The sequence below is a fragment of the Strix aluco genome, chromosome 2, assembly GCF_031877795.1.
Source record: "Strix aluco isolate bStrAlu1 chromosome 2, bStrAlu1.hap1, whole genome shotgun sequence".
NCBI classification, from domain to species: Eukaryota; Metazoa; Chordata; class Aves; order Strigiformes; family Strigidae; genus Strix; species Strix aluco.
The window spans coordinates 1,309,578-1,336,975 of NC_133932.1; the positions used below are offsets into that span (position 1 = coordinate 1,309,578).

Here is a 27,398-nt window from a genome sequence, read left to right on the forward strand (position 1 = left end):
CTGGAAGAGACCAATAGTCTTTCCTGCTGGATTACAGCTGCATGAGTGCTGTGCAGTCTTGAAACATGGTCAAGTTTATCCCTTACACGGAATGAGGTCTGCAGGTTGGAGGAACTGAGGTCACCTAAGTCATTAGCTTCATTTGTCTATTCTAAGCCAAGAATACATTACCTAGGGCAGGTGGATGTTGTACAGGCACCCATAGCAGAAATCCAATCCACCTGAAGAGTAGAGTCCTGACAAGCGCAGTGCACGTATTTACTGCGAGTGCGAGTGGCCTGACCTACTCCTGGGTTTGCCCAGAGTAGAGCTCCTGCTAGTTATGTCGTTAGAGACTTTTAAGACAATACAAAAGAGACTCTCAGGAAAGCTGGGTTAGGCTTCTGTTTTTATTGATGGATCTACTCTCATTTTAATCAGGTATTGACGTCTTCCAGTGTTGTAAATACCTGGAATTCCCCTGTGCAGGCAGACCTTTGTTGCAGTGGAGTTACTCTGAGGGCTGTAACAGGTAATGCCAGATGCAGTACAGACCTCCTGATGCCACTTTCAGGACACCTTCAGCTACTCAGAGCACACTTTCAGCTACAAACGCTGAGAAGCTGGTAGTCATCACTGGGTTGGTTCCAAGTACAAAGTGGAAGACAGGAAAGGCTGGTGGATGTTGGAAAGGTTATAGTGTGTTTCCACCTCATTGGGAGTGACTGTGCTGGGAAGCAATTTATACAAAGTTGCTATGTGAAAGAAAGTTGTATGTGTTCAGAATGGCTATATGTATATATAAAAAAGGTAACTGTGCATATGCCATAGACTTGTGTATCATAAACATGTATGTCATAAGCAATTTTAGTTGGGGGATACAACTGCCAGTGCAGCTTGAAGGAACCCTCCAAAATCACTGATGCAAGCACATGGGCTGGCAATTTATTTATTAGCTCCAGAGGGAAAGAATTATATCTTCAGCAGATGAGTCTTGGTACTTTTTTATGAGCCTAATTGCCCTTCTCCCATAATCACTGACCCTCATCCCACCCTGTCCATCCCCAAGCTTTCCAAGTGGGGTACACTCAATCTTTTTAAACATTTTGAAATGGGCAGTCATACTCTGTCATCCTGCAGACAATGAATTTCCACTGACGATCCCTGCATGAAAGAGAGACAAGAGAGAGATATTAGTGAGCCAGACCTGCAGAGGATAAGACTATACAGGTAACAATAACTTTACACCAGGTATTGTGGCAACAAAAATGTCTGTCTACCATTAGCTGACTTTTCTCCAAGGGCTTTATGGTTTTATGGGCTGGAAGGAGATTAAATATGTCTGATAGTTGTAATTCCTTCACACTCCCTTACAAGGTAAGAAAATCAGTGCTCTGAATAATTAGGTCTCTGAGTATCCTTCAGAAGACAATGACTCTTAATGGTGATCAGTCCTAAATCGACTTTAAATCAGTAATCAAGAGGAGAAGGATGGTTCTGTCAAAAGTTATTGTCATGTGATATATTGCTCAGGAATGTGTACAAAGTAAAATACATGGGTGATTTTCAAGCCATTTCTAAGTGAGGAGTTATCCACACAGCAAAATTAATTCCCTTTTTTTTTTCCCTTTCCACTACTAGATCTTCTAGCTAGTGCCCTTTATTGAAGATGTGAATGAATTAGTAGTGAGAGAAATTAAATTCACTTCTCATCCTTCATCTCCACAAGTCACATGTGAGGCAGAGTAATGTTTATGAGTGTAAGGAGAGTTTATGCTCTTCCTGGTTTGTGAGTAATTGAATGTCTATATTCTCTCTCAGGAGAGTGACAGGATATCTACTAACATTTGTTAGTAGGCAGTGTGGCTGGAGCAGCAGGATTCGACAGTGGAGGCCAATGATTTAGTGTCCAATACAGGCTGCAAATTTCCACCTAAGCTTATTGTGCATTAAATTTTCCCTCAACAAAAAGGCATGAGTTCAGAGGATCAAATACTGTCCTGCTGTGGAGCAAATGTTCAATTTAGGCTGCTTTGTACTGGCTGTCAGGAGTTTAGATCTAATGTACAGTCCTTGCAGATGGCAGCCGTCATTTAAATTGGTGATGGGTAGTACTCCGAGAGGTTTCTGAAAGCTTGGATTTTAATAATAGTGATCTCCTAGACCTGAGGCGTGGGACAGGTAATACTGCTGGAGTGATTCAATAGGAGCTTGCTTTACAAGACCCCTGCACAGTCCTAGTTTTCTGGTGGCTGTCTCCAAACACTGAGGAAAGTGGTGCAGAACCTGCTGCCTCTCAGGGATGTGCTGAGACACCTGAGTCCAGATTTTGGTATTAATTGCATTTACATGGTTTCATTGACTGGGTGACTCTATCCTGGAATAAGTTTAAGCTGACTCTTAAACTCTGTGTAGGTATAAAGCATCTCATTTCAGCCTTCATTAATGGAGGTTTTTTAATTGGAAATTTACTATGCTACTTCACCAGTTTATGCTGAGTGTCATTTGGAACCGAGTCTGTCTCATACTCATCAGCAAGTCTGCATGTAGTTATATAGTGTTTATTTTTGGTTTGCTTTAGGTCTTTTCTAGATGCTTTTTAATTGTAATTTCCTCCTAAAACTGTTACCAAAGGTTAATGAAATGCCAGATTCATTTTTAGGTTTATTTTAGGAAGTCCTCATTCGGACTATGTGCATGCTCTTCCAAGACAGTTACTACTCTTTTGGTCACTAAGCTACACGGAGAGACTGGAAAGAAAAGATGACTCATATGTGGATTAACAGGATTATATGGGTCAAAATTAAGGTCTGCTAAACTAGCACCTGTTGTCAGAGAGACTTTTAGCTCAAAAGCTGAGGTCAAGTCATTTTTCTAAAACAGGATATTGTAAAGTTAAAAGTCAAGTTCTTTAAAATAAATATATTTTAGTTACCTGAATTAATAACATCATTTAAAATATTAGAACAGAATTATTTCTGAAGTTGTAATTTAAGATTGAACTTGCAGACACTTTAGCATATATGCACGTGGTTGATGGCCAATACGATTATGCATTTAACGTCTTAATTTATCTTTCTTTGCATTGCTTGTGTTTGAAGTTAAGCATGTATGTCTAACTTCTCAGGATGCGGGCAATTACTTTGTACCATTGGGCTGTGTGTTTAACTCAGTAGTTAGCCTGCTTCAATTTGTAGATCCTCTACAAGTTTTCCAGAAGGGGTGCAGATCCCGTCAGGAATTCCCCTATGTGGCATACCCTAGAATATATATGAACTTGCCTTTGCAAATCCTTAACACCAGTTTGTAGGTCCCTCCCCAAATTACTAATTTCATGCATTTTCCTTGGCTTGGGGCATCAATATTGAATTGTCACTTTTACTCTCCATCTGTCATGTGCTGTCAGATTTGAATTTTTGATGCTATGGGGAAAATACCTTTTATCTCCAAATATTGCCAAATAATCTGTTTCCAATTCAGTTTAAAAATTCTATGAATTCCTATTCATATTGAGTTTGAGAAAATCCTCTTTCTTTGGTCATATGAAACTTATTAGGGACCTAAAATGCCCTATAATTTAGCTCAGCTGAGCTCGGTAGATATCCAGCTTGTCCGGGCATTTCAGATGTACTTACTGCTGGGGTATCTGGGTGTTGATCTATCTTTCATTGATGTTGTCAGAGCAGTTAAAAAATTACTGGCTATTCAGATCACCCAAATAAATGGAGCCAAGAACAGTTTTGTTAAAGAAATGAGCTTATGACAGTCTGCTTGTGCTATTTTTATACTACACAGCGAAGGGCAAGCTGTGGCCCCTACAAGCACGTCTGGTAATCCCCACCTCCCTGTCCGAGCCACTCGCTGCAGGCTGGGCTGTGAATGCCTCAGTGGTGCTCTCTGGACTCAAGAGACTGATCCAACCAGACCATGGTCCCCTAACAAGGCTCCACGAGGGAGCCATGCCATCATCACTTAGCATGTTTCAGAGCTCAGGCTGAAGCTATTTAGAAGCTATTTTGTTGGGGTTTTTTAAATTTCGGAAGCTATTTTGCCAAGGGTTTACAATGTGCATGTCTATGTGAGCAGTTTCAGTTGTTCACAGCCTGGTTCACATACCCCATGTCCTTCTTGAAACCTGACTGTATCAGTCTGTCTAACAAAAGATACTGCCTTTCCCTGCAAATGTTCCCTCACTTATGTCCATAGGTCATCCTGTCTACATCAGTGTTACCACCGCACTCCCAAATGTGCTCCCAGAGATCCTTCAGGCCTCTGCTAATTCTTTCCAGCTGCTTTTGTCTTGCTTTATAGATGATTGTTTTTTCCTTTTGACCCATTTAAAATGGGACTGAAAAAATGTAAACATTAACCACTTCTAAAGTCTATTCTCCACACATGAGCACTTAAAAACTCTGATAATGGAGAGCAACTCCTTCATTCGTTCCTGGTACCCAGGCATGGAGACTCACAGAGAGTAATTACAGAAGAGGAGGTGGGGATACCACCTTTCTAAACTTTCTAAAGCTTTTGCCAGAGGTATCATGTGCTCTTTGAAGTACCTGTGTATCAGCAGTGACCTCAGTGATGCAATGTCTCAGGGAGTAGGATGGGAGGATGTGATTTCTGCAAGTTTATTCAAAAAGTCTATAAATACCTATTTGAAGTGATTAGGAAAACTTAAACTGAAATACCTTCAGAGGCTTTTTTTTGTGCCTCTCGTTAGCTGAAGAACATTGCCTGTCATGGGCTAAGCAGTATGGGCACAAGTTTAACATGCTTGAAAATGAAAAGCAGTCTCAAAATCTACAGCATGTTTACACAGACAAGCTGCATGTGTGCATGCTCCTGGCATAGCTTTTTCTGCTCCTATTCTGCCTCAACCAGCTGCAAAGAACCATTTAGGATGACAAACTTTGCCAACTTTTGCGAGTATACCACTCAGGAGAGTTACAGTGTGAATCCGAATTATGAACTGGTGTAGCTAGAATTTTTTTCAGTTCATATACTGGGCAACACGAGTTGGTTTTAGTCATTCTGGAAGCTAGGGGCCAGATAGTTCATTGGCACAGAAAAGTCTCCTAGATTGCAGTTCATGAAATATTTTCTCTATAGTTTTCATCTGCTACTACTGCAGGTTCATGTCTGCTCTCACAGCAATGGAGGACAAAGGTGTTGGTGACTTCTTCTCTCTCCAGGTACTGTGTTCCCATAATCCATCAGGACCTGTACTCCCCATGTACATCCCCGTGATGCTGCCTCGGCTCCTGGCCAGTCCCCCCACTGCCACCCCATTCTGAAGGCCGTGTTAAGCCTTCAGCAGTCACAGACAGAAATCTGCTCAGAGGCATCAGTTACCTCAGCTGCTCTGTTTTCCAGCCGTGTCCTCCTGATTCCTGACTTTACCCTGGTCCACATCCAGTGGAGGCTGGAATCCAGCTGCAGGGGAGCGCACTGTCTGCATTATCTCGCCTACTCTCTGCCATGGCCATGAGGAACAAGGATTAAGAATAGCACTGGGGAATATTTAAGAGAAAAAACCCAGAACAGGGATCTCCCTTGCAACCTTGTAAATTCTTTAACTAAAAGAATAAGTAGATACCTTTGAGTCAATTAACTGTGAAAGTTACTCTTCCACTTGTAGGAACAATTTGCAGACATGGCTTCCATTTGATAATAAACAGGCTAATGAATTTTAACCAGGTAATTACAGTTACGGACCTGCAGCAGTCTGACAATGTGTTATCATTTCTGAAAAAGCCTCCTTATTTTAGGTAATCTTTTGGCTGAGGGATCCCTAGTGAACTCCAGCAAGCTGAGAGCATCACAGTGACAAAAGCACCTTGGCTCCTTTGAGTGTTATTGGAAACAGCTTGAAATGTGGCTGTGTTTAAACTCCCGCTTCTCTCTTCTTTCCCCCTTCTCCTGTAGCCAGTCTCGGCAGCGATAGGCCAGTGCAGCGCACCTTGCCGTGTGCTGTGCGTGGTAACAAATGCTTTAATATACTGGGCTGAGGCGTCTGATAAAAAACATCAGCAAAGAAATGGCTCACAGTTGATGTATTAGAGGTCAACTTGAGAGGAAAGAATCAAGATCCCTCTCCAGCAATCAGGTTTCAGTGACTGCTCACACTCTCCTTAAACCTCCTCTGTTAGGATCTTTGTAGTCCCAGGCAGACTGCACTGAGGGATTTGTTAAATCCAAATTTTAAAACTTTGCTGTTCTGCATAGTAAAGAGGGAGAGATGCTTCTTTTCAACTGAGCAGAGCAATTATGAATCCATTTGCATGACAACTTCACTAGCCATAGGGCCTCACTCAAGAGGATTGGCAAGTGTCAAGTAATGACCAGGACTGATCAAGAAAATGTGATTAACTCATTTTCTGGAAAGGGATCAATGTACAGTGCACTGCATTGCCTTAATTCCTGGTGTGGCCCCAAATCTGTTACAATTGTGTTGCAATGGATTGGGCGGTTTACAGCACGCACATTGCAGTTTGTATGGTCTCATCTTTGCATGCTGGCAGATTCCCTGCTTCTCTGCAAAGAAAAGTGGCCAAAATAAGTTCCTCATCCCCTGAAAGGACAGGGTGTTCAGGCTGATTTTTTACTGAGTTAGATGAAAGATGCCTCAACCAGAGGTAGGTGAAAACAGTACTGAAGATCTGTTACACTTTGTGGAGCTCAGATTTAGCCAAACCTACCATTGCTATATTTTTCACTGTCAGGTGGACATGGCAAATGATCCCCTTGTGCATGAAGTTGCCCTATTCCAGATATGCCACCCTGGACAGTTAGCCACATGCACTGTGAGCTTTGGTCCTCCGAAGTACTAGCCTGATGCTGAGTACCACAGCAAATGATGTGTAGCCATGCACTGTTTGGGAGAAATAGAAAAGGAAGACCTTTTTTTTTTTTTTTTTTTCTTTTGGTTAATGAAACAGATGAAAAGCAAACCTGTTCACAGCAGAGAAGGTTGTGGTTGCCCCACGGATGTAGTGGTCATAAGTGTACATCATCATGTCCATATCTTCTCCATAGTGTTCTGGGTATTCTGTTGTTAACCTTTATATTAAGGAAAAAGAAGATGATATAATTTACCATCTTACAGAAACATTCAGTTGACTGAGTGCAGCTCAAATAGTAGATTTTGCCTGCTTTTTAGAAGTCCTTGTTTCTTAACAGCACCACAAGATGCAGTCTCACCTGTGAGACTCTTCTACACAACTAATTCATGTAGCTATGTGAATAAATTTCAGTAAGTTTAGAACTGTTAAGAGCAAGTTAGAGTATTATATGTATATACATGTGCAGCTCTGGGATAAAAGTATTCTGAACAAGGATGTAAAGCTTCCCTACTACTTATGTCCTTATTTCAGGAATTTGCTCTGGCCTCTTGTGAGTCTGTTTGGTTTGCTGCTGCAGAGTGCTGTAAATGTTGCCAAGTCAAATAAGTACAAGCATTTATCCATTTATAAATTTTATTAAATGAATGTAATAATTAATCCATTCCTCTTTGTTGTTTCCACTTTCTGCCTAGTTTATAATGTAAAACTATGGGCCTGAACAATATTTGTGCAATGTATCTTATCTAAGAAGCTCAAAGTGCTTCTGCACTTATTAATCAAATTATGATTACTGCTTCCCTGGGAAATAGGCAAGTAATACTGCACTTGGTTTTACAGATAATGAACAGATGCAGGAAGGGGCTGGGACCTTGACCAGTACTTTATGTCAACATTATGTTAGAGGTCAGGAATGGAAATCTGGCACGTGGTCTCTCCTTGTATTACACCATTTTACGTGGGAGTTGCTAGTGGAGTTTTGTCAGCTTCATTCTGAAACAGCACAGGGAATAATCAGGTTCCCTGTAAAGGAGATGCTGTCCCCGTGGAAATTAATGTCTGAACTCCTATTGAGACTAACAGGGTTAAGATGCCTTTACAGAAGTCCTGACAACTATTTTTATGACTTAATTCAGCCCAACAGCAGTACTTGAATGATGCTTGAAGGTGATCCTAGGACATCCCAGCCAATCACTCATGTGCATGTTTATATTTTATTAAATCAGTGGGGTTTGAGTACAAGCTTAAATATTTACTCACTAGGAATATAATTATTGAGATGGTTTTAAGTTTTAAAATGAGTGGGTATTTGGAGCCCAAACCAGCAACTGTTGGAGTACTCAGAAATGGAAAATTTACCTGAAAACTGAGGGACTCTGGAACATCAGGGTCGACATAGCACTTAGGGATCTGGTGCAGTTGGGATCTGTCAGTGCTAGGTTAACGGTTGGACTAGATGATCTTCAAGGTCCCTTCCAACCTAGATGGTTCTGTGATTCTGTGATCAGGCTGCTTTCTCCTAGAACCACTTGCTATAACAAAAAAATCCTCTGAAATTGCCATCACTCTATGTATTTTAAATGTATTTTTGATCACTTTATTTACCCTAATCTAATGCTGGTTACATCTTCTTCGTAAAGCAGATGTAACTTAATTCCAGGTCATTTTCAGCTTTTGAAAATGAAAGAAAAACATCATTCAGTTGGAACCTTAACCTGAGCATAAGCTGGTCCTTCTGTATTGCCAACTTGTTGAAAGCCCTCCAGTTTGCAAAAAGCTGCTCTCGAGGCCCTGCACTCCATGCCCGGAGCTGTGATGTGAGCTAGAGTGTACTTCACAAAGCCTGACCTCTGCTACCTGGTCTGTACTTTATTTTCTTTACACAGAAATCAAGGCCTTGAGGAGGACTTTTTTTGCATGCGTGTCTCCCTTCAGTGAAGCCATGGATATGAACCTGGGAACTTGAAAGTATTTCTGGATCCATAGCCAGAGGCCAAGAGAAACTGGGGCTACGTCTATGATAGTAAATTAAACAAAACCAAAGACTGTTTCTGGGCACTGTAACTAGATTGCCTAGACGTGTAAATTATTTGAGCAATCCCCGAGACAGTTTTAGCCCAGATCAACTAGCACAGTCTCAGCAGATACCTCAAAGACGCAGTTTGTGAGTTAGCACATGGTAGGTACCATTCCCAACAGGCAGAATGTAGACATCCTATTTTGGAGGGTAAGAAAGTTTAATGGTGTGCCAGAGAAGAGCCCCCATATTTAGTTTACTAATTTGGAGCCTGAGTGTCTGATAGTGCATCTTCGAAGATTCCTGGGTCATAGCAGGCTTTTAAAATGTGATATAAAGACCGGCTATGGACCAGGATTTCATTTTGCATTCCCCTGTCAGCTCCAGGTTTTTGGGCTTTTTTGGGCTTTTATTATGAGAAAACACTAAGTTGTGTGTTTATATATGTTCCACCAAATGTGTTTCGTAACATCTGTTTGGCATTCAGCAAGGAAAATGTTCTGTAATCTTGACCAGCATTATGTGCTGGGCAGACGAGACTCTGCAAAACACAAGGTTAAAAAGCTGCTTTCAGCTCTACTCAGAGACAGACCTGAGAGTCAATTCTTTGAACTTGTTTGACGAGCCTTTCAGTTGAAAAGTAAATCTGATTACAAGCTCCTGAGTTACTGTGAAGGGTCTCAGAGACCTTTTGCAGAAGCAGGGAATGTTACTCTGAAAGGGAATGGATGCAGTTCGGAGCCTTCATTTAGCTTCCCTCTCTTTTCTTTCTGCCTGCTGTCATCTCCCCCTCCTTCTCTACTAACTTCTCCACATTACCATTCAGCCTCTTAAGGCTCCTCTGCTAAGAAATGTTTGAAAAGCAAATATATGCAATTACCAGAAGTAAATGATTTGGGGACTTGAGCTGCTCCGAAGTTTGTCTTGTTACATAGACAGATGCTTGCTGACTCCTTTTGTTCTGGAGAGAAAAATGGTAAGTAATGCTATGACACCAATGTTGAAGTTCACTTAGGTCTGCGTGGTCTGTCTGTCTAATTCAGTTCTCTTTGATGTTTGCTGTACTCATTTATGAAACTGGTCCCTTAGGCGCATGCATTTCAAGGTCGTCTGGATTGCTCTGTGTCCTTTAGAAGGAAATGCAATTGGTTGTCCATATAGCAGGGCTCTGTGGCGTGACCCAGCCCTTCTCTATTATCCCCATCTTTGGAATCCTGGGGGGTAGGTCGAGCAAAATGTATCTGCGCTGAGAGATGCTCTAGTGTTTAATGCATAGAGATACTCAGTATGTGGTTTGCTCCTCATGGAGGGGAAAAAGGTCATTTAGCTCAGCCATTAAGAGCCTTCTTAAAGTGGTCTGCCCAGCACAGGACAGTGTTTCCCTCAGCCTTTGTTGTAGCTTGGTGTATAACTTTATTATCAAGTGCTTAACTGAAAATATTAAGTGTTTTACTCTCTAATGCATATGAACTGTGAACCACCTACCAGGGCCCTGCAGACAGGTGGTTTATTTACAAACCTGGTAGCATTTGGAGCCATGTGTGGTGATGTACGGCTTATTCCTGAAAGGAGTCATGAAACAAGTGAGACACACTTTTTTCCTAGTTGGTGAGGGTTTGCCTGCCCACAGCAGTCTGAACTCCCAAGGAGTCCAAGCCCAAGGGCAAGACCCATTTGGGAAGAGCTATCCACAGTAACCTGCATGAGGGCCCTGTAAGCACTTCTGGCATTGACCTCTTAGCAAAGAAAACTGTGTTAGGGGAGCAGTGAGAAGCTTGGGAATTGCCAGGTGCTGACACAAAGTTGTTGCTGCTGCTGGGGGTGGTCTAAGGCCTCTAGGATCAAACTGTGGTGCTTGTGGTGCCTGGGAGGGTACATGAAGGAAGGCCTTAGAAGAGAAGCTTGCAAAGCAGCTGTGAAAAGACCTGTGTTATACTGATGGTGGGACACAGGCACTGAGTAATTTGGTACCAAATGAACCCCGAGGAGGCAGAGGATCTGTGTAGGGCTAGCAGGCTGCATTTAGTGGGATTGTTTACTAAACCCAAATATGCACATAGGTGTTAAGTTTGGAGAAGGACTCGTAGGGGAGAAAATAGTAGTGTGAAACCTTTAGTAAGTGCTAGTGTTTTCAATACGTATGATCTGTTTGCAAGAATTAATACAGAAAACAGAGGAATTGTGGTTTGGCTTTGCAAATCCACTTCAGGTTAGTACCACGTGTATGATGTTTGGACACAAGAGACTTGGAGCACTAGTGACATTGTCAAGAGGGAAGAAAGCAAGTGATTCTGTGTTAAAGACTGTGAAAGAAAAGCTTGTGAGAAGGGATGTAAGTGGTTTGGCATGTGTGGGGGAGAGCAGGAAAACCTGACAGAAAAAGGTATTTTCATGGTGGGGTTTGTAGCTGGTGTAGAGTTGATGTGGGATGGTTCATCTTCTGACTGGTTTGCATTGTCCCACCCATTCGCACGTTTTTCTAATACACTTTACGATAATCCTATAAATCTTGCCCAGGGTAAGAAATGTATTGAAAAAAGGCATTAAATCTTTAACAGGATTACTGTTGTTATTATTTTAGTCTGAAACTAGTAACCTTGTTTATTTTCCATGGTGAAGAATTACTATGTTAGAGATTAATAGAAAACACAGGGTTACTCATTTAGCACTGAGATGAATGTTTTGTACTAATCTACAGTGATTCCTAGCACTCTTTTAATGATTGACTTCAGAAATAATTATCATGAATCTATTTTTTACCAGTAAGAAGCTCGAGTCACACCAGTGGCAGTATTAGTATTGTATAGCCTGGCCCTTAGAGAAGTAAATGGGAACTGTGGGTATGCCTTGTCTTCAGATATCAAACAGACAAAAGAAATGAGTCTTTTAAAATATCAAAACCAGTGGTAGAGTTCATGGTTTCCTGCTCCAGCTGTTGAATATATTTATTCCTTGCTAGTAAGTACATTGTTTTGGAGTGCCTTACACTTTTCAATTCTTGTGCAACTACAGTGCTAACAAGAGGAATGGCTCCTCCTTAACCTTCATTTTCCTCTTCATTGCTGAACTCTTCCTCTGACAATGCCACAGCCAAAAGAAGGAGCTGTTCCATTTCAAGAGGAAAACATAAACTTTGACATTAACTTTCTGCCCTTTGAGGACAAGGAGTGTCCCCTGAATGGCCTTACCGTTTCAGATGTTATTTACAAGTGTTTCAAGAATATGACTCTCCTAAAGGAGAATTTTGTTTCAAAAGCCATGAGCCTGCATGTTGCATTCAGTGAACATGGGAATTATATGTCTCTTTAATCAATTTCAATCCTTCCTCCAGCTGGAAGACAGCGATCATCCCCTTTTAAAAAGCATACTATGATGAAAAGCCAAAGAAGGGCTTAGTAAACCATCTACAGAAATTCCTGCCAATGCTCCCAGTATAGATCCCAGATTGCTGGGCTGCCAGGGAGCCAGAGGTGTCCTGGAGCTGCTCTACAGAGGATCAGTTTTCTTATGTGGCCATGTCACATGTGTTTCAGGATTGAGTTCAGGCTTCAGGCTCCGAGATCATAGATTCACCCAGACACATCACTGCCCTCCTGTTTCCACTCTGTTATAGTGAAAACCACAAACTCTCACAGGGCTGAGGAGCCATGAGGCCAACACAGTGTCACCTTATGCCTGTTCCTCAAAAAAGACATGTCTGAAATAACGTTAGCCAGCTTTCCAATGTTAAGCAAATGTGTTTCTCCTAAGGTGTCTCTGGAAGATGATCCTGGAGATTGAACTGTAAGGTTGTATTTGCTGGGCTATAAAAAAAAAATCAGTTAAATACCTTTTTTTTTTTTTAAAAAAAAGGGAGGGGAATTGGGTTGCCCAGAAGTGCATGCTTCTACCACATCTATTCTGAGTTCACTTCCTGGATTTGTATCTCTGCTGTTGGTAATCTCTGAAAAACCTGCATAGGATCTCATCAGTTTCAATATGCCTTTGGTGGCAGGTTGAGTCAAGAAAACAAATAATTTCTTTTAAGTCCCATAACTCTTGGAAAATGTAATTGTTGCCTGGACAATGTCACCATGACAGAGAGCAGCCACAGCTCCAGACAGGCCTTCTGGCCCTTGGACTGCTGGTTGTTTGGAGAGGGGAAACAGTCGTAAACAGTCTGTGCAGACTTGGGGCTGCTCTGTGACATGTGTTTGCTTTTGAGAGTATGGAGTCAAGCTTTCAATTTCCTGGCAAACAGAAAAATCTGAGCTCTAATGGGACCACTTAATAACACTGTCTCTGCATCTGCGATGGATTTGCTTCCTTTATGGTTTGAATCAGCACACAGTTTATTTTATTGTGGTAGCATTCCCTAGGTAGGTAAAATAATGGGAGCTTTTCTGCCTCCTGTGAGGAATGTTAATTATTTTCATTATGGCAAAAATGTGCAGAATCCATGACAAAACTTGGCATGGTGAGGAAGGAAACAAAGTACTTGTAAAAAAAAATTAAAATAGCAAGTGCAAAACTATGAGACTGGAAAAGATTGGTATATTTATTTTCAATATGGGCTTACTGAACAGGTAAAGTGGGAATTAATGGTGAGAAGACAAGCTGTGAAGCAGAACTGCTGGGCTCTTAAGAGTAAGGATGTAGATGCTACCGAGCAAAGTCCTTAAGCGTGTATTTGGCTTTAACCATGTTTTTACATTAAGCAAAGCGTTTAAGTGTGGGTTTCAGTCAGCATGATGGTGTCATAAATTAATATTCCAAAAAGTATTAGTAGGATTCAAAAACACAGGAATGTTCTAGCTGTAAAAAACAGGTCAAATTCTAACAAACCATTTGCATGGCTCATACACATGGGGAAAACCTCTCTTTATTCATTGTAGGGAAGACCGGCTCACTTCAGGAGGAATGTAGTCCTGAAGAAGAAGAGCCAAGAGAAACCGTGCATAAGGATCGGCTGTCTTACTGCTTTTATATTTGCCAGAGAGCCCTGTACAGAGACAGCTGGAAGAGGAAGGGATCAAATACCCAAGGTGAGAGCTAATTTAAAACAAAGAGTTTTGTTATGCCTCAGTATTGTCAGTTTTCTTAAAAATGCCTTTCTGCCCATATTTCATAATGAAGGATTCATTGCACATTAAAATTCAAGGCTGCTGAGAAGTTCTGCAATGTGGATTGTTTTGAATATGGATTTTCCTGTGTCACGCATGATCCATGAGGCACCACAGTCATTGCATATTTTCCTGGTATTGCTTTTCCACATAGTCATATACTAGTAGATGCCTTTGCATGAAATGAAGCTGCTTCAACCAAAAAATAGGAGTCAGCAGCCTGTTAATAGCCATTTCTCCACAGATAGTTTATTGACAGCTAGTTTCTGAAACAGAATAAATACCATTATAGGTTGGGGCAGAAGCTGTAACCAATAATGATACTGTATATGTACAGACATTTTTATTGTGTCTTATATGCATATACATTTTGAGGTCCTACCCATGGTAGCCAAGAACTGCTTCGCAGGTTGTTTGGAAAACACATTGTCTCAGTCAAATGTGTCTTAAACAGAGTGCAAGATACAGACCAGAAGTGTGATGTGTGAACAAGGTTTTGTGACAGTAACTGGGAAATGCCAATGGAAGCGAAGTTGTGAGTGAGATCTCCTGAGCTTAGGGAATGGGAAGTTTAGTCGCTGTACACTGAAGTTTAACAATTCAGACAAGTCACATCTGTAGTAGTAAAACTGGGTCCAAAGCATGGGATTTTGCACTACCACATTGCAGTTTATGTTGCTCATATGTTAGCATAACAGCTAGCACTCTCACAGACACTGTCTAGACAGGGTAAAGGGAATAAAACAGAAAAGAAACCATTCCCAGCAGACAATAGGCAGGAGACTGCTGCTTTGGAGAGGAGAGTTTAGCTGCATGGTGTGGGCCCTCCAGCAGAGGAGTCCTCCCATCTGGGATTGCAGGATAACTCTGGCAGAAAGGGACCTCAACAGGTCTCTGGTACAGCCCCCTGCTCAAAGCAGGGTCAACCACAAGGTCGGACCAGGCTGCTCAGGGCTTTATTCAGTCAAATCTTGAAAACCTCCAAGGATGGAGCTTGCACAGCCTCACTGGGAAACCTCCTCTACTACATCACTGTCCTTGTAGAGGAAAAAGTTTTCTTTTTATCCCTCTGAACAGCAGTCCTGGCCTCACACTGTTCCCCCCCAATTTGGTGCAAACTTGGCAAGAGTGTGCTCTGTTGCCTCCTCAAGGTCATTGATAAAGATGTTAAGCAGGAGGGGTCCCAGGGTAGACCATTAGTTACAGTGCTCTGCTCATAAGGGGCACCCAGGCAGGCTGTCACCCTTTAACCACTACCCTCTGAGCCTGTTAAACCACCAGTTTTTTACCCATCTAGTTGTCTGAACATCCAGACCATAACATCCTAATTTGGATAGCTGTATGTAGAAAGAGCTTGTATCTACCTTGCTAACGCCAAAGGCAGAATGAGAGATTGAAAGAAATTGGAAGAAATATATTGTAAGAAGGCACTTCAAGAGAGTAAGGTCAAACAAGGCTCTCAAGTGGAATAAACTATGAGAGACTGTCCAGGCTGAGAGTGGACATGGAAGTGTCAAGATAAGCCAGTAGCTTGAACAGAACAAAGTGGGCTCCAGATGGGGTGGCTGAGCCTGGTAATACAGGGTTTGTAAATGGTTTTATAATGAACCATAATCACAAACCATGCACCAGAAGCTTTTCACAAGCCAGGTGACAGGTCTTCCCAGAGGTTTTACAGCTCTCCCTTCCCAGAATAACTTGAGCACATGGGATTTCTACCCTGCTTAGAGGGAAAAATGCTTCACCTGCCTTTGAAATGCTGTGTTTTCTGCATGGAAAGCCAGTAGCAGCTGAACTGCACAAGGCATTCTTTTCCAAGCATCAAAATGGAGTGTTGTCACTGTTGGAAATATAAGGGCAGTATGGGAGTCCGTGTGCAGCTGGAATGGAAATCAAGACATCAGTAACCCCAAACATTTACATTAGGATTTGCATTACTCTGAATGCCAATTTGCAAGGCAGAAACAAAGCTGTTCCCAGTTGTCAGGACAACCTCTGACGGAAGCAGAACTGTCAACAACAACAAAAGAGGTCAGAGAAGATTTCTGCCGTCTCTCTGAAAATACACACAATATTAGAGGAGTAGGAGAGGTTGGAAGAACTGCTTAAAAGTTAGAGTGAGTTTCCCTCAGAGGGAAGAGCCTGGGCAAGTATGTAAATAAACCCCCAGGTAGAAAACATCCGTAGGCAGTGTAGGCTGGAAAGGGGGCAGAAGAATGTTCAAAGACTTTGTTACAGAGTTCCTGTCATTTAAAATCTTTAAAAATAATAATAAAACCCCATTTATTTTCCTCCTGGCTGCAAGAAGACTGAAGGATGCAAAGCAAAGCACTGCTGTTGTGTTTGGCCAGTAGCCAGCCAGACGAGTAAGACCCAGGGGCATATAAACAGTTTGTATGTGTCTCAATGGGAAGTTTACTTCAAAGCTGAGGTCTGGAAACAAAGATTCAAGCACAGATTTTTTCTTGCTATTTTTTCTTTTTTCTTTTTTTTTTTTTTAAGTGCATGCGGGTTATTCTTTGTATCAGTGAGAATAGCTCGATTAATAGCCCCAGAGTTTAAAGCCGTGAGTTCTCTTACACAGAATGGACAGGAGCAATATGCGTTTCCTCTGCACAGTCTGCTGTTGTGCTTCTGTCTCAATTTAGAGAAACCACACCTGGGGACACAGGGAAGCTTGGGATGTGTAGCTCATTTTTCCATAGCCTCTGTGAGGTGGTCAGTACCAGTTGTGATACTGTGTTGAGGTGAGGCTACGTTTTTTTTTTAGGTTTGGGCTATGATCAGTAGCTCGTTTTGACTTTGGTCTTCAGCCTTGAGGGGGGGGGCAAGTTGTATGCACTGCAAATACAAAAATCCCAAGTTGTCAGCCAGAGGATATTTTTTCTGAGGTAATTGTCAGTAAGTTCACTCCTGTAAGTCATTGTGGCACGATTGGCGTAGTGCAGAGATGCTCCTACTCCTGTAAATGTGCTGGATTTATAGTGGGAACGATATCACCACCTTTGAAATGCCCTTCCACTTAGGAGACTTTTGTCATGGTTTCCAGCATAACTAGGCTGCTGCTGGTAGCCAGACCTGTTCATCGCATCGCGCTGTTCAGCGTAGCTGTGCCCCCGTTCTCTTCCCTTAGCCATGGATCCTCATGGATCCTCTTACCAGACTGGAAATAACTTGCTTAGCCCCATAAAGCACAGTTAACTTTTTCTCAGACAAGGTTTTTGATGGGCCAAGCAGCGAAGGACATTTATAGGGACTGCTGGGGAAGAGAGGCTAAGAGGTTTGGTTTCTGCTTGAACTCACCAGCATGAATACGGGCATCTCCGGCTATAGCGGCAGCAGTAAAATTGCCATTCACGGTCAAGCACAGATGGAAAATACTGACTCTGGAAACCAGCCACCAGCCCATTGTTTGAGCAGGTTTGGTACCTGATAAAGAGGAGGAAGAAGAGAACACGTAAGGAAAACATGATGTTAGATTTCCTGATAGTTTCAAGCATTTCTGAAAACAGCATTAAAAATTTTGATTCAAGGTGGAAGCTAAGGGTTCAGCTTTGTATTGAGTAGCACTGTATGCACTGGCTGTGTGTTGAGTAACCATTTTGTATAAGAAAGCAGCAATAGTTAACTAATAATGTCTTAACATCTATGTTACACTTAAAACTGTTTAAACTGGTTTTAAGTATTTAATCATTCCAGTATGCTAATCAGGCAGGAAGATTGTTGTGCTGTTGACATTCTCAACTGCTTACAAATCATGAGACTGACTTCAAAATAGTCCATTAATACTTTTATCTTTGACTGTTGGTATCTGAGCTTTTGGGGCTCACTGGAGTAATTTTTTTGACTGCTTCACTACAAAAAAGAAGCCTTTGAAACTCTTTTATACGAGAAGTTCAGCAATTTTATTTTATTTCTTTCTCAATTACCTATTTCCAGAAGAAGGCACTCTTAATTCAAAACATTATAGGCTTGTGATGAAATAATGATTTGATAACAATCACATGAGGAAAACCGAGACTCGCATGTTAAGAAATTATAAGACTCACATACATTTTTTGATTGGATTTTCAAGGGGAAAGTCTGCTGCCTCATGCTTTCTGTGTACTGGGGAATTCTGTCATACAGGTAAATCACTGCCTTCAAGTAGAATAGACATGGTCTCTAAGCATGCAGATATATGCTGCTCTTTCTGCACACCCTACAAGCACCTGGACACTGATACCAAAGTAATTCAAGTGATAATCAGTTTGTATAGCTTGCTTCTTGGAGACTAAAGACAAGGAGATTGTGAAAACAGACAGCTCATTAACTCAGCTATTGAGTGCTCATTCTCTCAAGCACCCTCCTAGCCTCATTGTTTCCCTGTTGGAGAAAATTACAGGAATTCAGTTTCTTCCATTTCCTTTCCTTTTCTTTCTTTTTCCTTCATCAAGGAAAACTGGCAGCCTAGAGCTGTAGCAAACCTTCCTTGTGATACCATAAAATCAAATACATTGATATATCCAAAAGGCACTTTCAGAAGTCACTTTATCATTAACAAATACCAAAATTTTCCCCTAGTTTCGTTCAATAACCTCATAGTTTATTTTAATGAGCCTGAAGTTCCCAGAAGGGACACCACATCGTCTAGCAGAGTTTGGTGTTTGGAAAGACCTTCACTTGTGCATACAGGTGTTAGTGCTCCCAAAGTGTGAGGCTCAAGTGATTGTATGCAAAAGCTGAAAAACTGATCAATTTTGACCAGTGCAGGGCTGAATTCCTCTGCCTAACTTTCAGCTTCCGCCTTTGAACTAGGGGTCTCTTCTGTATGTCCCTTCCACCGTGTTCTGTTGTTCAGACAAGAGTATTTACATTTGTTTGTGTCCCTGCGTATCCCCCGTTGCTGGGGCCACACATAGTTGCTGTGCTTTGAGAGACTCTTTCGAGCACCTTCAGAGATAAGCAGTGATGGGGACTCTGAGTTGCTATGGTATCACACCAAGTAAGGCAGTTTGGCTCTCGCTCAGAGGATTTCAGCAGGACTTTGATAGGAAGTTGCTCTGTTTTTTGGCACATAGGCCATGGGAACATATGGCTAAGACTCTGTGTAAACATATTGGATAGCTGCAGATGATTGGTGTTACCCTGATGGAAGAAAGGTCGATATGCAGAAATATAGGAAATGGTTGTACCTGTTGCAAGATGAGCATTAACCTGTGTAAAGTAGAACCAAACTTGTGTCTCCATCTTCTTTTGCCTCTCCCCCTTCCCAGTTACATGCATTTCCACTGCTCAAGTCCTTGTGCCCCTGGGAGATTTTCTAGCTCTTTTGCATAGGTGCCATAGCAGGAGCATTTTGTTCCTGTTTCCTTTGACCTTCCTCTCAGAGCCTTGGCATTGCCCTGCAATTTCCCATCTCGGCCGATCAGCATCTGATATTCCTGCCCGTATGTGTCTTTGTGGGAGGTTCTTCCTTCTCCTTTTCTCTCCGCACCTGCTCACAGTCAGACTGGGAAGACCTGCCCTCTTTCCCTCTCTCTTTGCCCTACAACAGTTTTTATTTTCTTGACACCTCTACTAATACAGTCCAGTTTTGGTGGAAACATTCCTTTTCTCTTTAGGGGATTGAAAAAGAATCTAGCTAACGTAATACTCCTATGTTTACATGCCTACATATCTGGGCACCAGCTATTAGGAAGGTTTGGTTATTTTTGATCCTAGTTCTATCTTCTTATGAAAAGTCTGTTTAAAAAAATATTTGGAGTTGCCTTAAAAATTAGTTTCTTAGGTGGAGAGTATAACTGGACATAAGTCATGTCTTATAATTAAATTGCCATTTTATTTTAAAAACATTCAAAGTAAAATTTGAAATATACTTTTAAGGTCATGTTTGCTTCTCCCTCTCTACTTCAATCTCATACACGCAGAGTCCTGCATTCCGTTATTCAAGCTCAATATTGGGTTCAGCAAAAGAAAGAGAATAGTGACATTGAAGTACTTTTCTTTAGCTTTGAGATGACGTCAGATTTTTTTCCTGATCTTATTTTCAAGTCAAATCCAGATATTCCTCCAAAAATGAAGAGATGCTCTCAGAAATTGGAATGCTTATGTGTGAGCTCATATAAAATACTTTCTTCTCTTTCCTTTTCCCAGTTGGCCTCTTTCCTACAAGCAGAAAGTAATTTTTTAAGGGAAACAACCTCTCCGTACACACCTTTTTAGTCAGATGCTCTGTGCACTAATCTGAAAACCATACTTAATATGTGAGGATTTCTTCCTTCTCTGTTGAATTCACTGCTCCTGTCGCAGCAAATCCTGCAGACCAGTGTGGTGAATAAAAACTAGTGATTCAGGACCTTTGATTTATGGCTAAGTAAAAAAAAATGCCTTTTTCACTAGACCCACTCTGTAGCACTTTTGTTACAGAAGATAATTCAGTATTCAGTTAATGTCACTGGCTTCTCCTCATTCATGAAATCCTGACGTTGGTGAGAAGAGGGGAAGATACCTCAGAAGGTGAATGTAGAAGAGCTTGAGAAACCAGCTGGGACTGTGTGGGATTCAATTTGGCAATGGATAGGTGGTTTTGTTTTTCTAGTTGGATCAAGTTGCAATGCATGAAGAGAGTTGCCTTTTGTATCTGGTATTGGGAGAAGAGGAGGTGAGCTGGCAGGTGGGTGGGGGAGTGGGAAGGTTGGTGGTGGTGAGCATCAGGTGCTGTTGAATGGGAAGTTGCCCTTCCCTTCCCTCGTTTAGATCTGTTGGAAAGGACTGCAGTATTTCATGGAAAGTAAGTAAACTATACAGCCTTATTTTGGGAGGAGCTCTGTGTAGTAACAGGGGTATGATAGCTGAGACTTTCCCAGCCTCCTGCAATTGCTGTGAAAAGCCTCTCCTTAGCCAAATCTTCTTCTGAACTGGTTAACTGTACAGCTGAGTTCTGCAACCAAAGTCTGCATCTGTGTTATCAGTTTAGTTTTGTTCACCAATGAGCTTTTATCTGTGAGACGAAACTAGAGCTAGTTTGAAACAAACCCACTCAAAATGCATGTGTAAATTTTGGGTCCATGCACGAACTGTTTCACCCCACAGATCCACTTACATTGTGCCACATTATTTGCAAACATTGATACAGCCTTAGCGACCAAGCGTGTACCTCAGTGACTCAACAGTTGCCTGCCAGACTGAAGACAAATATTGCTTGCAACAGTATAATTGTTTTGAGCAATGGCACCAATTGTGACACTTCACAATTATGTCTACATCTTATTTTTGCTGTTTGCTACAAATAGACCCGGAGTGTTGTGCCCCATCTAATGCTGGCACTGTGTTATAAACCTCTCTCTGAGGCCTCCTGTCCCTCAGCCACCCCAGGGATTAGCCTGAGCAGCATGTTGTCCTGAGGATGACAACCCAAAGAGGAAGTCTGTTCACTAAACCGCTCAGAGAAACCCAAGGCAAGATGCAGTAGGTGGTGCATGCATTGAGCCCCTGCTGCACTGATCAGGTAGCACTTCCTGAAGCTCTCTGGAAACATGCAGAGTCTGACACACAGCTCAGTAGTCACTGGGTCGTGCTGCATTAAGGGCGGTTTGTTCCTTATAACAGGGTAACCTGAGAGTGTCAGTCTATGTACTTTGGAAAAATCCCACTGTTTTGCTGTAGAGCAGATGGCGCCTGAAAAACTTGCATCATTAATTACTTTAAAGCTATCTCTCCAGAGCCTGTCACAGCAGAAAAATCTCTATATTATGGAGATATATCAGACAAGGCAAACTGACCCAGTAGAAACAACGCTGTGTGCTTTCATCTGCAGTCCTTGCTGGAGTGCACACGGAGAGAGATGGCCTAACCTCACGCAGCCAGTAAGGCCACGGTTAGAGTGTGGGAGGGATTTTTTAACGAGACATTAGATAGACTGTTTTCCTGGAGTGCTGTTTCACGAAAATCTGTTACTTTCAATATCCAAAACTTAATTTCCTTTTGGTACAGCTGTGGAGGGGACACCCTGTCCTGCTCTCCCGAGTTATTTTTGTGGAGTGTCCTCCCTCTGTGTAATTTGGTTAGTCGCATGATGAAAGCTAATTTAACAGTGAGTCTGTTACAGATGAGTGGGGAGATGTAAGTGGCTGAGGGCAGGCTCAGGACACTTGAAACACTGGCACTCAGATGAAGGGAATGATTTTTATGTGATTAGGCCGTGTCAGTCTCCCATGGCCACTTCTATGAGGAGGCTTCGCTATCTGTTGTGGGGTGGTGAGACATGTTGTCATGACTTTCATAGGCCAAAGGCAACCTCACTATCATCTTCAGCTATCTTTTTCTTCCATTTAGGGGTCAGTGATGACTTTCTCCTCCCCACCTAAAGGGAAGGCAAGGGCCTATTCATCCTGTTGATTTCTTCTTGACAGTCACTGATGAGGCCTCCCTGTCTGCAGACACACCCCTCTTCTCCTCAGATGCTCCCACTGGACTTGGTCCATTGCAGCTGTGCTAAAAGCTTTTAGTACTATCCCTTTAACATAAACCTAGGGCTTTGAAGAAAATTAACTTGTTTGCGCAGATAGCACAAATGGGAACATTTTGAAAGGGCAGCTTGATTATTGGGTTTGGGTAATACAGCCTCAGATTTGAGATTTGGGATTGGTCAGAGATTGAGAACAAAACCAGTTCCTCGCAGATGTACCGGGGCGTGCTGCCAGTGCCTGAACAGGAGGCTCCTGCAGACACTTCTTTTGCTCATGAGTCTGTCTTTGCACCTACTTTGTGGGAAACAGGGTTGTGTGCCTGCTTGGAGGATCTGCGTGCATGCGAGTGTTTCTGCACTTAATGAGAAGACAAAGGAGGGTGAGAATGGGAGTGCAGAGGGAGAATGTGGATATCTGCTTTTTCCAAGTCCTATCCAAACAGTTTCTCAGAAGTCTAAACAAGAAAAAAGAGGCAATAAACATGCATTAAATACCACTTAGCTGGAAATGCTTCTGCTTTGTGCTTTATGGGTAACTGGGACTATATTGGGGATATGGCATGGTTCCATCTGCATTGTGTGGTGTAAAACAAACATTTTCTCCTGGAAGGAAGAGTTGCTTGTCTTTCACTTGGAAGCTTTTGCTCATTTGTGTGTGTGATCCCTGTCCTTTGGTATGATCACTTTCAGGCAAGAAAAATAGTTTTTCTTAAGTACCTTGTTCAAAGACTGATCTGTAGAGACAACTCTAGTATTCAGTGAAGCACTGAAGAACAGTCTCACCCGCAGTCACTCAGACCTTACCTTTTCTTAGGTGGTAAAATATTTGCCCAAGGTCAAACTTCCTCCAGTACAAATGGAGCTAAGAACATAAGCTTTATTCTGTCTGAAAGGCAGGATTCCTTGAGATGTTGCAGCATACAAATAATTAGAACTGTGTAGAATCAGAGGATGTCCTGAAGACTTTTCACTGCTTCAGACATGAGTATTTCCAAATTATCCAGGAACAGATTCTGCTCCCAGTAGTGAATAGCATCTTGGTTAGCACATAGCCTCTGCAGAAGTAAGGTGTTGGGACAGATTCAACAAAGCCTTTGTACACTTACTCAACTTTAAAAGTGTTCAGAGATTAATGAAGCTGAGAAGACATCTCAGCTCATGAGAGGTCATCTGATCCCAGTCTATTGCCAAATTTTTCCCTGAGTCTTGTAGCATGTTCACAGGTTTCTCATGTCCATCGAGCAGAGCACAAAAGGACATGCTCTCTTCAGAAGCGTATGCACATATATGCTTAACTTCAGGGGTGCATTTATTAAGTGAAGCACCTCTAGTTAGATGCATTCTGAAATGTCAGTAGGTAATTGTAGGCAACTGTCAGAGGTTATTTGATTTCGTGAGTCTTCTTCAGGAGAGAGATGGGGTGGCCCAGAGAGCAGCTTTTAGAGTACCTGTTTCTCTCCATTGACCCTGGAAGGGGGCAGAGGTTATAAACTAGGCATCATGATTAGATGCCTGATGTGGATCTGTGTCATTGCCCTCTTTCTGTTGAATAATTTGTTTCACATCTCCAAGATGCAAAAAGTCTTTAAATCCTAGAAGTCCATATAATACCTAGTGTTAGTGTAGGAAGCAAACTCACCTAAACCAGCTCTGGCAGTGGTTCCCTCCTACCCTCCAGCCCTGCAACTCTCCTATCCCTACGCTCCCCACATCCATTTCCGCCATTTCCCCTCAGTGCTAACGGCCAAAGAAAATAATGAGTTGGAGACTGTCTTCTCTCTGCTTTATATTCCCACTTCATTTTCTCTCTAAAGCTTTTCTTGGTTTGTTGTCTTTTCTAAAGAAGCCTCTCTTGGATTTGTCTCTGTTGTGCAGCTGCACAGCAGTCAGGAATGGTGATTTGCGAAACTCCATAAACATCATTTGTCAGAGGTCATTTTGTGGTGTTTCTACCAGACTAGAGTTTCTGGGGCATGGCTGAGAAACTGGAGGGAATTCAGAGAAGAGCTGTACGTATGATCCTTGCTTAGAAGTGCCGGAATATAAATTTCCGGAGGACTAGAGGAATGGAGGCGTGTTCAGCCAGAAGGCAAAAGCATGGGTGAAGGTGTGTGGGTGAGGGAAGGGCATAACTGCTACCTATTAATAAGTTAAAGAGATTTTACAAAGGATGCAGTGTGCTTGTTTTCATTACTCAGTGAACGCAGGGCAAGGAATAAAAAGCCTCAATTACAGCAGAGGAAATGTAGCTTAAATTTTAGGGAAAACTTGACAGCTTTGTAGTTGCTGGTGGTACAAGCCATTGAATCTCCCTGGATGTGATGTGCAAGGTGAGACAAAATACCCTACGAGGCAGAGCTGAAGAAGGAATATGACAGTCCATCCTACACGGATGGGGAATGGACTAGCAGGTCCAGCAGAGTGCTGTGTCAGCTGAAATGAGGATGAGGTATTGCTCACCAACAGGTTGGTTCATCAGGGGATCAGTGGGGAAACAGAGGTGGCCAAACAGGAACTAATGGTACAGATTGCAATTCATATTTGTGGTCCCACTTGATTACTGAGTCAATCTCTTTAGAATTGGCTCCAGATAGCACTGAGCTGGGCATGGAAGAGAGAGAAGAGAGACAGCTGTGAGAAGTAAGACTGCTAAGAGAGAAGGTGTGGGATTGTCAAAGGCCGCACAGGCTACATCCATGCTGTCACATTAATTTGAGGTTTGAGTTTGCACTCAGACACTCCAGGCTGGCTGCCTGCTGGCCCACACTTTCAATCCAGTCTGGGATGAGCCTGTGGGGTTCTTGGGCAGCAGCGTCTGGGCACAGCGAGGGACGTGCTGGCTTACAGCAAGCCTCTCTCCATGAAGCACTGTAGGTGCAACCAGCTCAGCCCTGCAGAACACAACCAGTCAGAGCTAGCTGAGATTTATGAAAATAGCCCAAGTAATTAGGAGCACAAATTCATCTTTGCAAAGGGGTATGTGTTCCCTAATCACTTTGGTGTATTCCCTCCTCCCCCCAAAATAGATAGAAGAAAGAAGGAAGGACATCTATGGAGAGAAGACAGACAGGTGTAAGGATGTTGGACTGGAAAGGTGAGCTAGGGAAGAAATAACTAATAGAACTCCAGAAGCTAGGAAAGAGAGTGAAACAGAGTTAATAACATTAAAGAGGGGTTGGAAAAAAAATACATTTGGAGAAAAGACAGGGTTGGCAATGGGAAAAAATGTAGACAAGAAGAGGACAAAGTGGAAAGATTTTTTTTTTAAAAGTGAAGGAAACAAGATTCGAATAATACACTGTGGATGTAATCATGCTAAGCATAGGGAGCGTGGTGATGAATATGACCCCGTCGTTAGATAGCAGAAGAAAATGTTCTGTAAAGACTTAGACAGTATCCTGTCTGTGAGAAGTGAACTTGAGCAATTGCTGCCAGAGATTTTTAGAAAGAGAATAACAATTTTATTTTGAACAATAGAAAGGTCTAATTCAAAATAACTATGCAGTAAGTAGAAATTGCATCAATGTATGAAAAATGAAGAAGCCACCCAGGATTATCACAGTGTCTTCTTTCTGCCTGTCTTGCAGCTCTCCCCCTTTCTTTTCAGTTCTCATTCCAAAATTAAGTATAGGGTCAATCTTTTTTTCTTTAGCAATTGCATCAGCCATAGGAATGTATCACGTGGTAATGAAGGAGTATGAATAATTCAGAAGAAAATTTTGAATCATTTAAAAAGCAGAAGTTTCACATTTCATTGCTAACCTGTTCCCGTATGACATGAAATCTACAAAAATCACATTGCAATTTCTGGAACAAAACCATTTTGAGTGTTTGAAAATATTCTTGCATTCATTTCATTCTGTCCAAGGAATATTTCAAACTCAGAGTTTTCCAAAACTGTGTTTCACAGTTCATGAAAAAATCAGAAGATAATTAAATACTGTGCTTCCTAAACATGAAACACTATACATATTTCCAGAATTTATTGTGGCTGTAAAATGTGATCATCTTTGCCTCTAAGGTTGATGGAAAATGTAACATTTAGTTAACCAAAACTGACTGTATTAGGGAATTAACATGATCTTCTGCTCTCATTGTCATGCATGCATATGCCACCATCATCACTCACTAGTGTGGATTTTTGGCTCCTGTAACACCAGCATGACTATAAAACAGCCTTTGACTGTGCCTAAGCCAAAAAGCTTAGCAACAAAAACACAAAGAGAAAAGCCAGTGCAATACAGAGGAGATTTTTTTTTTTCTAGTGATAAGAGCAGGAGGACGGAGTGAGGAGTTTTACAATTTGTTCCCCAGTTTAGTCACTGATTCAACGTGTGGCCTTTCAAGGGGAACTTTATCCTCTCCTCACTGAATGTTCATGCCTCATTTTCCTCATCTGTGAATCAGCAATAGCAAGACCAAACCACTTTACAGCTGAGGTTGTGAGTAACCAAACGACACAGCATTTCTAAAGTGCACTGAGACCCTCCAGTAAGAAATTGCTACAGAGAAGGCAAATGTGATGCTGACCACCTCACACACATGCACTGTGATTAATGAGGCTCAGGCAGTAGTTCAGGGCAGTGAAGCTGCTGGTTATGATGGCATTAATATGCGCTTGCATTGCTCTGACTGCAGTATTAGCACCCACATTCCACAGGGGGTATCAGGGCTGTGCCCTCCGGGGATGGTTGGGGGTATCCTACCATTCGGTTCCCGCCCTGTTGATCTCTTCCCACCAGCACTCTGTCGGCTCACCGAGGCTCTGGGCCGCCGGCATGCAGGCGTAGTTCCACAGTCTGTCAGAGCCTTCCTTCTTGTTGAAAACACTCCTGACGGCCACGATCACCTGCCCGTGCGGGCACTGGAAGTTGAAACCCTGCCGATACACATTGGCCCATTCATCATTATCTCCATAGTTATAGGGGCCGTAGTAATAGTCGCCGTACTGGCCCCATGCCACGGTCACCAGAGGCAGGAACACACAAAGAAGGACGAGGTCCATCCTG

The 27,398-nt window shown here is 42.2% G+C and overlaps 1 protein-coding gene across 1 annotated transcript; it reads right to left on the reverse strand.

Annotated features, from left to right (window-relative positions):
• Positions 1–370: 370 nt before the first annotated feature.
• On the reverse strand, positions 371–27,398 carry DPT (dermatopontin). Its single transcript, XM_074807711.1, has 4 exons — positions 27,096–27,398; positions 17,244–17,369; positions 6,934–7,041; positions 371–1,143 (listed from the first exon to the last, which is right to left on the reverse strand). Exons 1-4 carry the CDS (start codon positions 27,392–27,394, stop codon positions 1,077–1,079), a joined length of 600 nt encoding a protein of 199 aa, XP_074663812.1. The 5' UTR covers positions 27,395–27,398; the 3' UTR covers positions 371–1,076.